At 38.2% G+C, this 13,014-nt stretch overlaps 1 protein-coding gene across 4 annotated transcripts in view; it reads right to left on the bottom strand.

The window, feature by feature from the left end:
* PAK1 (p21 (RAC1) activated kinase 1) overlaps positions 1-13,014 on the bottom strand; it is a 155,416-nt gene that overhangs the window by 55,614 nt on the left and 86,788 nt on the right. For all 4 annotated transcript variants that reach the window (XM_061204106.1, XM_061204109.1, XM_061204107.1 and 1 more), the window contains exons 3-4: positions 1,998-2,098; positions 1,344-1,491 (exon numbers count right to left, since the gene is read on the bottom strand). In XM_061204106.1, coding sequence (XP_061060089.1) covers positions 1,344-1,491; positions 1,998-2,098 — 249 coding nt within the window. The remainder of the gene's footprint in view (positions 1-1,343; positions 1,492-1,997; positions 2,099-13,014) is intronic.

Genomic DNA, 13,014 nt, shown 5'->3' with positions numbered 1-13,014 from the left:
TTCTTTGAAAGACTTTGCTGCTGAGGCTTTCAAAGCCAGCTTCTAATCTGAAGTCTCCACGACAAACTCTTGAAAACACAAGCCGTAATCTAGAAAACTTTCCTACCCATCACCCCTCAACCCCAATACTGCCTTGGAATGACCCAGTCCCTCGATGGAAGAAGTGAGACAGACCCAGCGGGGCCAGATATCAGGAAGGAAACATGCTAGGAACATGCATGACACTCTCCAGGGCACCACTATGCAGCATGAGCAAAGCTGCAGTCTGTCATCCTCACCATCTGTGCCCTTTGCTGCAAGCCAGATACTTGCTGGGGAAAGCATCCTTCAAAATTAGCTAGTTCATCCTGGTTCTCACCTTCGCCAGCAATACTGCCCTTTGAAAGAGACAACATGAACACCAGAAAAAGCACTGGACTCAGAGTTAAGACCAGTGTGGTTAAGAGATCACTAATTTAGCCACATTAGAAAGGCATTTTGGGCTCTAATGTTTGCAAAGCAAGGGGAAACTGTAAGTGGTATATACTAAAGATACTTCTTGCCCTAACATTCTAAGATGCTATATAAAAGGCAAGTTTCCAGAAATGTAGGCCTTCTTATGACTTGCCTAAGAAAAGAAAAATCTCTCTGCTGTGGAAGGAGGTGCTCCAAATAGAGTTACTAGAAGCAAGTGGTAAACTGAAAAGGTACTGGTCCAGGAATTAGGAGACCTGGATTCTAATCCCAATTCTGCAATTAAAAACATTCTGAAAAACACAGTCCCTTATACATATAGAGAGAGTACATCTAAAGAACATTTATTATTACTGGCCAGTTTTTCACTGGACTGATTGGACTGATAAAAAATAGTTCCTCGAGGAAGAAATTGGGCTTGCCTACTTAAATAGGTTATCACATAACCTACTGATATTGAAAACGATGATAATGATGGCTACATTTCCATGGTGCTGTTTTGCAACCTATAAAGAACTTTCATATCAATGAGCTCATTTATCCTCATTACAACCTCTTGAGATAGGAATTATTATTCTCATTTTGAAGCTCAAAGAAATGAACTGACTACTAGAACATAGTGAGTATCAGAATCTAGATCTTCTAACACAAAGTCTATGTTCTTAACACGTAATATCACAGTACTTTTTTCAAAACATGCAGTTTCAGAGTAAAGACTCAAGTTTGATGCAAAAACCCATCATCTTGGCTCTCAAATTCCAAAATTCCATCTCAGTGAAAGTGCCATCTCCACTCTTTCGAAAACATTCTTCCTTCACCCCACACCAATAGGCATCTACTAAGATGAAAACCTCTTTTTTCCTAGACTGCCCTGGACACAATCCCCATACCTGTAAAGCTCATGTACTTCTGGCTATTGGAGGTCTTCTTCGAGTTATAAAATTCTAATACATCCAGAACAGCCTGCGGGTTTTTCTTCTGCTCTGACTTAGTGATATTTGATGTCTGAAGCAAGCGGGCCCACTGCTCTGGCATCCCCTACAAGAGAGAAATACAAGGCTGTCAGCAAGGCATAATCACAGGGGATCCTGAATGAAATTCAGAACTAACTCTGATAACTGATGGCAGCTAAAGATGAGTTTAGTCATTCCTTTCTCTCTCTGCTCTCAGAGTTCCACACAGGTCTCTCTTATAACACATATCTTACTATATCTGTCATTTCTTGAGATGTTTGCCCCTTCACCAGGCTATTCCTCCTTTAGAGCAGGAATCATGTCTGATTTGTCTCTGGATCATCAGTGCCCAGCACAGAGCCTGATGCCAAGGGGCCACTTAACTGAGGTCTATTTAAGGAATAGAGATTCAAAGGCTTCTCTAGTACAATTCTGGAGGGGCGGAACGTGTCCCTCTCATTACTATAAGAAGATAGTAATGAGGGTCTCGGGCAAAGATAGAGGCATCAGGAAGTCTGGAAAGGATTAAATCTAACAGTGCATAGCCAGAACTCTGAAAGACCAAAGGTCTTTCTGTGACCCAGGACTTACTGTAAACTCGCCTGTGACAGCATCAAAACCAACGTGAATCGTGTGCTCAAAATCTGAAGGAAGAGAAATCTCCGGCCGTTCCTTCTCCTTCTTTTTATTTGCTGTAAGAGAAACAGGAAAAAGGAGATAAAAACAAGGACATTAATACATTTTTAGGCTTATTTATCTCTTTGTTGAGCTCTAAGCTCCTTTAGAGGCCAAGGACTGTGACACAAATTCACATGTGTATTTACAGAGCCCAGTGCCAGACCTAGATTGGAGTAGATGCTCAATGCATGATTAAAGGCTTAATTTTTCATTGAACTAAAGTAAAGCAGGAACAGAAAGAACATTCATTAGAATGTCCTGGTTCTACCACTAATGAGTCAGTTGACCCAGAGCAAGTCACTTCCTTTTTCCTGAACCCTGGTTTCCCCATCTGCAAAATGAGAAGACTCAAGTAGATGGTCTCTAAAGAGCCTTCCAACCCAGACATCCTACATTCTATGAGCTTATATAACCTGCTTCTGCCTGTTTGATCCTTGATTATGGACTACTTTAAGGTTCTCTACATTACAGAATTTTAGATTTGGAAGTTGTTTTAATTAAATGAATAGCTAATATTTTATCATGCACAATGATTCAAGTTCCTTCTTTTTTCTATTATAGTTGATTTACAATATTATATTAGTTTCAGGTGAACAACACTGTAATTCAATATTTCTATAGATTATACCATTTAAAGTTGTTATAAAATATTGGCTATATGCCCTGTGCTGTAAAGTATATCCTTGTATCTTATGTATTAATTCAAGTTCTTTATTAATATTCACTGTAGCCTCACAACAACCCTATCAGTTAGGTATAGTCATCCTTATTCTGCAGATAAAGAAACTGAAGCACAGAGACTAAGTTATTTGCCCAAGATCAAATGGTTAGTAACTGGCAGCAGTCAGACCCAAATCCAGGCAGTCTGGCCCAGGCCCTGAGCACTAAACAACTATACTATCCTGCTTCCCTAGGCTACAACCTTAAAGAATCACTAAGTCTGAATATTTGTAATCATCAAGGGTGTTGCATACAGTAGGTGTTCACTAAGGTTCTGCTGATCTGGCACAAAAAGCTTCAATATTTAAAGAGTTTTCGTGCCCTTGTCATACCCTTGTATTCCGCCAAGATTCATATGTTCTAACTCCCAGTACCTCAGAATGTGACTTTATTTGGAAACAGAGCCATTGCAGATATAATTATTTAAAATATGATTAGGTCAAATTGGAGTAGGTTCAGCCCCCTAATCCAGTCAATGTCCTTATAAAAAGGGGATATTTGAAGACAAACGTACACAAGGAGAACACCTTATGAAGATAAAGACAGAGATCAGAGCAATGCTTCTTCAAGCCCAACAAATCACCAGAAGCTAGGGGAGAGGAATCGAACAGATTTTTCCTCACAGCTCTCAGAAGGAACCAACCCTACAAACACCTTGATCTTGGACTTCTAGCCTCCAAAACTGAAACAATAAATTTCTGTTGTTTAAGACCCCTAGTTTGTGGTAATTTGTTGCAGCAGCTCTAGCAAATTAATATAATCCTTTTCCAACTAAAAAGAGTTTCTGGCCTTGGCCTTAGCTAGACTTAGTCCACTGGAGCCTCAAAACAACTGTGTGACAACTAGGGTAGTGATTTTGGTGCCCATTTGACAGAAGAAGCCGGAGGTTCCAAGAAGTTAAGTAGCCTGCCCAAGGTTACAGAGCAAGTTAGAAGCAGATCTGGGGCCAGGACTGAGGTCTTCGGACTCCCAACCCCAAGGCCTTTGTATTCTGTTACACTACTATATATAAAATAGATAACTAATAAGGACCTACTGTATAGCACAGGGAACTCTACTCAATACTCTGTAATGGCATATATTACATTATATAATAGTAATATATATTATTACTATGCTTTTAGAAAAGAATCTAAAAAAGAATGGATATATGTATACGTATACCAGATTCACTTTGCTGTACACCTGAAACTAACAAAACATTGTAAGTCAACTATACCCCAATAAAAATTTTAAAAATAAAAGAAAAGCTATAATTTCATACACACAAAAAAACTCAACAATAAGAAAATGCAATTAATGAAATACGCAAAAGACCTGAAGAGACACGTCACCAAAGAAGATATACAGATAGAAAAGATACTCAATATCGTATTTCATTAGGCAATTGAAATTAAAACAACAATGAAAAACCACTACACACCTATTAGAATGGCCAAAATCCAAAACTGACAACACCAAATACTAACAAGAATATGGGACAACAAGAATTTTCATTCATTAGTAGTGGGAATGCAAAATGGTACAGTCACTATGGAAGACACGTTGGCAGTTTCTCACAAAATTAAACATACTCTTACCATACAATCTAGCATTCATGCTCCTCTGTTATTTACCCAAAGGAGCTGATAACTTGTTCACACAAAAACTTGCAAGTGGATGTTTGCAGCAGCTCTATTCATAATCACCAAAACTTGGAAGCAACCAAGGTGTCCTTCCATAGGTGAATGGATAAGTGAACTGTGATACATCCAGAAAATGGAATATTATTCAGCACTAAGAAGAAATGAGCTATCAAGCCATGAAAAGATAATGAGGAACCTTAAATACATATTACTAGGTGAAAGAAACCAATCTGAAAAGACTATATACCATATGCTTCCAACTATCTGACATTCTGGAAAAGGTAAAACTATGGAGACAGTATTAAGGATCAGTGGTTGCCACAGATTTGAGGGGAAGGAGGGATGAATTACCAGAGCACAGAGGAATTTTAGGGTGGTGAAACTATTCTATATGATACTATAATGGTGGATATTCATCTTTATATACATACACTTGTTCAACTCATAAATGTACAACACCAAGAGTGAACTCTAATGTAAAATACAGACTTAAGGTGAATATGATGTGTTGATGTAGGTTCATCTATTGTAATGTACCACCCCAGTATAGGATATTGGTAGTGGGGTAAGTTGTACATATGTGTGGGCAGGAGGTTAATAGGAAATCTGTGTACTTTCCACTCAATATTGCTGTGAACCTAAAGCTGCTCTAAAAAATAAACTCTTTTTTTTAAAGACTTTGAGAACTCTGCTCTACAGACTTACATCTTCTCCTTTATCTCCCACTACAGGCATACCTCATTTTACTGTGCTTGGAATTACTGCACTTCACAGATATTATACTTTTTACAAATTGATGATTTGTGGCAACCTTGCATTGTCAGATGATGGTTAGCATATTTTAGCAATAAAGTATTTTTAATTAAGGTATGTACATTGTTTATTTAAACATAAATGTACACTTAATAGACTACAGTATAGTATAAACATAAGTTTTACATGCATTTGGAAACCAAAAAAAATTCATGTGGCTCTTTTTATTGTGATGCTCACTTTATTGTGGTAGTGAGCAACACAATAAAGCTGGAACTGAACCCACAGTATCTCCAAGGCATGCCTGTACTTATGCTTCATACATTCTACACCAAATACACTGAACCAGTGATGATTCACCAAACGTAATGGGCTCTTTCACACCTCTTCCTATTGTCTCAAGTTACTCCCTTTGCCTGTGAATCCTGCCTTTCCCTTTCCCTTCCCTTGCCACCTCACCACACAAACCCTTTTATTTATCCTTGTCAGGTCTCAGCTTAAAGGTCGTCTCTTCTGTGAAGTCTTCCCTGATCTCTAGGTTGGGGAGTTCTTCACCCTCCCCTCTGTTCCCACAGCACCATTATAGTAATTGCCTATTTTAAGGGTCTATTTTTTCCAACCAGACTGAATTCTAAGTTCAGGGGCCATGTCCAATTTATCACGAATCCCCAACAGCTAGCAAAAGCCAGGCATAAAACAGGTGCTCAGACACTGAGTGAAGAAAGGAACAAATGATCAGACACCTAACTCAACCTGACAAGGAGTCTAAGGAATCTAAGACATGCAAATTCTCTCCAGGGCAGGAATAAATGTTCCATTTTTATCAGCTCTGACATGATTTTCACAATCCCGTTTTAAAATCCTGCTCTGTGGTAGCTCAGCACACTGGCCAAAAGATATTCTGAGGTCCTAATGCCTCCACAGACCCAACATAACCCTGATGAAAGGCAGCAAAATGCAGGGGGGGGGGCGGGGGGGGGGGACACACAAGAAGGTCTAGAATCCAGGCTAGTTTTGCCTCTATCACACCATGCAGTCCAGGTGCTCAGCTTTCTCATCTGAACAATGGGGAGAATGAACTAGATAATCTTTAGTGCCCTTTCAGCTCCTGCACTCCAAATGTCTTCGAAAACAGAAAGATCAGCACTCTCAAAGCCCTGTATCTACACTTCTTCCTGACACAGCATCCCACAGTTTTAATAGGTACTTCATATACATCATCTCATATAATCACCACAATCCTGAGAGTCAACTTTACTTGGCGATTAGGAAATTGAAGCATGGACCTGCCTACAGTTCTCGAAGTAATTCAAATTCAAGAAGTGTGGCGTCAAGAGCCAAGGCCCTTTACATTTTACTACTTTACCTCCCCTAAAGAATTTCAAGTTGAATCAAGAAAACATACTTTGTTATAATGAGAAGAAATAACATTAAATAAGAACTTACCATGTATAAGATACTATAACTATAAAATATTTTCCTTAATTCTTATAATCCTATGGGATACATTATTACTACTGTCATTTTACAGATGAGGAAACTAAAAAGCAGTTAAATAATTTGCTCAAGCTCATACAGCTAGTAAGAGCTGGGATTTGAAGCCAGGTCTGATTCCAAAGGTTCTTTCCTTAATATCTTAGTGAGAACCATTTGCCTACATGCCAATTGCTACGGTTTAAGCTATTTTTACACTTGGCAATTTCCCGTCCAGAAGCAGTTGCTTTGAGAAAGGGAATGGTTTATTACGGTTCATAAATGGTTCATTTATGACATAAGTCCATCTGTCTTACTCATAGCTAGAATGCATGGGACATGTCGCAGGGCTTTGGAATTGCTTTCTGTTCCTAAATTTCCTCTGATCTAGTCAATTAAAAGATTGTAGAGAAGAACACTTATGTTATTTTTATGCTTTACTTAGATTATTTTTATGTTTTACTTAGATTTTTGTTTTATAGTTATATATCTTATATTTTATATATTATTTCTATGGTATGTTATTAATATGCCATATAATATACCATCACAGGCACGGAATGTCAAATACAAAACAAACTTCGGTAATGGAAACACAGAAAGAGAGTGGCTCAGAGGATGAATAGCCTATAGAAAAGAGCCCCAGGGAAATGAAATCACTTAACACATGAACATATAAAGAGTATCTGAGATTTGTAGTTTTAAGAGGCTTACCTTTTTGGCCTCAGTTTCAAATACAGTATTTGTTCCAGAGGTCCAGGCCCACGTCCAGAGCTTAGAATCCTGCTTCTGACATTACAGAGAACTCTTGAGAACTCCTTGGGAAACCTCTCCTTGGGTCTGTTTAGTCTCAGTGCACAAAGTCTTTAATCTGGCCTTTCTAATAGCCCTATCTAAACCAACAGGAAATACAGGCTATATGTAGGAAGAGAAAGGTATTTTACCCCAGGACCATTCTTTAATTCTATCTTGGAGGAATCCCATTAAGAGTTGTTCTTTTGTAAATCTCATAACAACTCTTAAGTGTTAATCACAGATTCCAAAAGAAAACCATGACTGCAAACAATAATAGCCACAAAATTACTACCAACTCTTAACAAAGCTGCAGTTTGCATAACCTTTTTCACATCTTTAGTCTTATAAATCCATTCAGCAACTCTATGAGATAAATACTATTATGTACCCATACTACGGGTAAGATAAGTGAGGTGAAGAAAGGTAGAGCAACTTACCAAAGGTCACAAAATTAGGGATGGTCAATGGTGATAACCTCCAGTGCTTGAACTCCAATATAGCTGCTTCTACATGCACTATGCCTTCTGCAGACTAAGTGAATATGAATGGAGGTCATTAAATGCAAATTTGTTTTAAAATAAGTTAAAAGAACTAACCAAATCAGTTCTACTAAAGGCATTAGTCTGAACATCTCTAGGATGGGAGCCTTCAAACAGTACATGGTGTCTGAGGACTTAGAAGAATTAAAGAGCACAGTCCAGAAGTCAAGAGACAATTGTTCAAATGCAGACTCCATGCACTGCAACTATGTAGCATATGACCTTGGGCAAGTCCTTGACTCTCTGAGCACAAGAGTATCAGGGTTGTACAGTGGAAAGGTCCCTGGAATCATAGAAAAAAGCTATAATCGCAGATCAGCCACTCCTAACCAGATGACCTGGGGCAAGTTACTCAAACTGAACTACCTCAGTTTACCGTCTACAAAGTGAAATATTTATCTCCCTGAAAATTGGGACATTTCACAAACATCAAAGTTCCTAATATAATATGTGGTAACTAACAGGCATTCAATAAATAGTAGCTCGGTATTGCTGTTACTATTTTATGGTTATTACTATTGTGTTAGTACTATCTGTTATTACTATTTTTATTACTATTGTTCTTATTATTTTAAGGATTAACTAAGATAAAGAAAATGTACGTGCTGTGTAGAAGCTAAAGAGCTTTACAAACATGAGTTATCATTAATAAAAGAAAGTGTCAGAGTAAGATTTACCAACCCACTCATTAAGACAGTTTAGAAACTGTGGCTAAGGAAAAAGAAGAACGAATCATCTGATTTCATGAAACTAGAGATCACAGACTTGAGGAAATAAAGTGAAAAAAGAAGCCTGCAAACCCGTCCATCCTAATATTAATCTTATATTTGGCCAAGTCCATTTGGCTTTCTGGTAACATGGGAAATGAGGCTGACATTGCAAAATCCCAGGTTGCAGTACAGCCATCCAAGTTTCAGCACAAATCATTGACCTTATTTATTTTTTTTTAAAGATTTATTTTTAAGAAGCCCTTCTCATTGGTTCAGCTGAGCTAATCTAAGCTCAAGGCAGTAAAACACTCCAAACTTGGAGAGATAAACACTGACGTAGTCCAGTTTTAAAATTAACTTTGCTAAACTCTTCCCAAGCTTGGAGAATTCCACTTCGGTTGTGAAAATGCAGCCAGGAAAAGATTCCAAACTAAATGCTACAGGACTTCTTAGAATAAACCAAAGGCTCCAGATCCTAACCACAGGAACCAGGCTTTCCCACATGGAATTCTGCAACTCAGCGCCACCTATCACAGGCCCTTAATTACAGCTTCTTGCAATCATTTACGCATCCCCCCAGGCACACACTGAAGCCATGCTGGAGGTCAGCATTAGGTAATGCCCATAGACATTCTACCCATTGCCAGCTCAAATCTCAACCACTAACGCAGCCCACAGAGAGCTCTTCTTTCTCATCTCCCAAATCCCTTTAGACCCCAAAACTACCCCTCTGGAAATTCTGGCTCCAAAAGTCTGGGTAGGATCTGGGCAACTGTATTTCAGAAAAGCACCATGAGTGAGTCGGATGTGTAATCTGGGTTGGGAACAACTAACAGAGATAGTATGTTGTGATGTAATAGATACTTTAGGAAGACTTAGTTCCATACTCATCTCTGCCACTTTCCAACTGTAAGACCCTGATCAATTTACTTTTCTCTAAGCCTCAGCCTCCCCAACTGAAAATGAGTTGTTACAGATATCGGATCAAACAAGAAATGAGGTTTCCCTTAAAAAAAAAAAAAAAAACTTCATATTTGTATAGTGTTTTAGAGTTTAGAAAATGCTTTTACATCCACTACGTCAAATGACAAAAGCCTACTCATGATATGGGATGGATGGGAATTATAATCATTCCCCCACTTTACAGTTAAGGATACAGGGATTAAAATAAATAGGTAAAAGGGCAAAAAATCAGAGTTAATAAATGTTAGAGGTAGGGCTCAATCCAGGCTAAGTCCAGTTCTAGCCCATTTCTCTGTATAGCTGGTATAAATTCTCAAATACTTCATGAAGGGCATACCACTTCAAAGACTGCCAACACTGCGGTGCATCCTTCTAGGACTAAGTTAAGCACAAAGTGGCAGGTCAACAAATGCTTATTGGTTGAATGATAAAATCAACAAGCACAAAATCAAGCTGAATAAAGTTTCCAAACAAAAGGAAAAAATTCATTTATTTCATTTTGATGTATGCATTAATTATAGCTATCTAAGGTCTTAAAGCAAAGGAGTGAAACCTATGTGCTCAGGGTATGTATAGGAAATACAAAACTAGGTGGTGAAAGAGAGGCCACTACATCGTTTCACAAGAACTTCTTAGAACTCTATGCTTTCTACATCTATGCTTTGAATTTATAGAGCTACAGCTTTGATCTTGAGCTATGAGACTTATTTTCAGACCAGATTTGGCCTAGGGTTACTCAGCGAGGATTTCCAGAAGAACCTCTTCATCTACAGCTTTATTGCTGAACAAAGTACTTCACAATGGCCTAGTTTTGTTTCACGTACATATACAACCTGATCCAACCTCATCTTTATATCTCATTTATGTAATTATAGCATTTCAAAACTATAAGAGACTGTATATGTCTACTGGTTTGACTAATTTTTTAATTGTTTTTTATTGAATGAAAGAGTCTTCAAATTCTAGAGTGCTTTACAATTTTCAAAGGTTTCACACACGATTTCTTTTTTTTTTTTAACTTTTTATTTTATATTGGAGTATAGCCAATTAACAGGGTTGTGATAGTTTCAGGTGCACAGCAAAGCAACTCAGCCATACATATACATGTATCCATTCTCACATGATTTCATATAACCCCATAATAACCCTCTTTTTCCCATACCCCTATATTATCTCTTCCCCCTTCCTTCTCCACACTGGTAACCACTAGTTTGTTCCCTATATCTGTGTGACTCTACTATTTTAGATGAAGGCACTGAAGTCCAAAGACAAGTAACTGACCCAAACCAGGCAGCCAATTTATGAGAGAACCAAGACTACAACACCGACATCCCAATTCCCATCTCCCCATTCAATACATAAGGTCATCCCTTCGGTTCCCAATGATGTCTAAACACTTCCATCAGTTGTTTTTTTTTTTAACAGAGTTTTATTGAGATATAATTCACATACTATACAATTCACCCATAGAGTCCAAAATTCAGTGACTCAATACATTCACGGAGCTGGGGAATCATCTCCACAATCAACTTTAGAACATTTTCATTACCCCAAAAAGAAACCCCATACCTCTTAGCCATTGTCCCCTAATCCCATTCACATCCCCCTACAACCCTAGGCAACCACTCTTCACTTTTTGTCTATGAATTTGCCTGGATAATATGAATTTGCCTGGATAATTCATATAAGCAGAATCATACAGTATGTGGTCCTTTGTGACTGGCTTCTTTCACTAATAATAATGTTTTCAAGGCTCCCCCTTTTGTAGTATGGATCAGGACTTCATTTCTTTTTGTTACCAGCTAATATTTATTTGTATGGATATATCACATTTTATTTATCCATTCATCAGTTGATGAACATTTGAGTTGTTCCCACTTTTTAGCTATTATCAATAATGCTGCTATAAACATTCATGTACAAGTTTTTGTGTGGACATATATTTTCATTTTTGGTAATATAGTAACTCTTTATATTTTTGATATAAGGTCCTTATCAGATATATGATTTGGGAAAATTTTCTCCCATTCTGTGGGTTATCTTTTCTCTTTCTTTCTGAAGCACAAAAGTTTTAATTTTGATGATGCCTATTGGTCAGGAATCTCATCATCTTCCTGGTTTGTCAGTAAGAACAATTCCAACTTTTTATTTTTTATTTTTAAAAGTCCTCTTTACTGCATGTAGAAACTTGGGCTGAAAGCCTACTTATTTATAGAGATCAAGAATTATGGTTGATAAAGCACAATATTGAAAATAAGCACACATCTAAACTGAGGGATAAACAAAGTGGCTATATATGTGGGAGAAGATTCTATGGTAGAGTAACATCACCTAGATCATAGCCCCTCACCTAGGTAGTTGGCAGCTACTACATAAATGAATTAGCCAGAAAACAAAAGTTAAGCAACTTATGTGTGCCTCTTCTATCTAGACCCCAAAAGAGCTCACAATGAAGGTGGGGTAGAGGAAAGGGTAAACACAAAGATGCACGCCCAATGTACTCAATAAAAGTCCTCAATAGTTCTCATTTCAGTTTTTCAACAATCATTTCCTATATGTAAGATCACTGCCTATTAGACATCTCTATGTCAAGATGTCTCAAATGCAAAGTGTCTAATATTATCTTTTCACTTCAAATGCAATGTGTTTAAGTCATCATCTTTCCTGCTCTCCAGCCATCAACCTTCCTCACTTGTTCCTCTTCCTGTGTTCCCTATTTGGTTATTGATACTATTATCTACCATCTCCCCTGATCTGTAGTTATGCAGGTATATTTTTCTGCAACATATTTTCTGCAATTCACCACTGTACTTGGCATATTTGGCCTACTGTTTCAGAATCCCAATTCTGACTTTACCATGTAGCCTACTAGCTATGCCTCCCAGCTTCAATGAAATAGTAAGAGAAAGGGTACTGGGACTTCCCTGGTGGCACAGTGGTTTAGAATCCGCCTGCCAATGCAGGGGACAGAGGTTCGAGCCCCAGTCTGGGAAGATCCCACATGCTGCAGAGCAACTAAACCCATGTGCCACAACTACTGAACCTGCACTCTAGAGATCGCAAGCAACAACTACTGAAGCCTGCGTGCCACAACTACTGAAGCCTGTGCACCTAGAGCCCGTGCTCCACAACAAGAGAAGCCACTGCAATGAGAAGGCTGTGCACCACAACGAAGAGTAGACCCTGCTCAACGCAACTAAAGAAAGCCTGGGTTCAGCAGCGAAGACCCAACGTAGCCAAAAATAAATAAATAAATAAATTAATTAAAAAAAAAAAAAAAAGAATCTGGACACAAGGGACTTCCCTGCTGTTGCAGTGGTTAAGAATCCGCCTGCCAATGCAGGGAACACAG

This window comes from Eubalaena glacialis, chromosome 10 (genome assembly GCF_028564815.1).
Source record: "Eubalaena glacialis isolate mEubGla1 chromosome 10, mEubGla1.1.hap2.+ XY, whole genome shotgun sequence".
Taxonomy (NCBI): domain Eukaryota; kingdom Metazoa; phylum Chordata; class Mammalia; order Artiodactyla; family Balaenidae; genus Eubalaena; species Eubalaena glacialis.
This window is presented reverse-complemented; position numbering and strand designations above follow the sequence as displayed.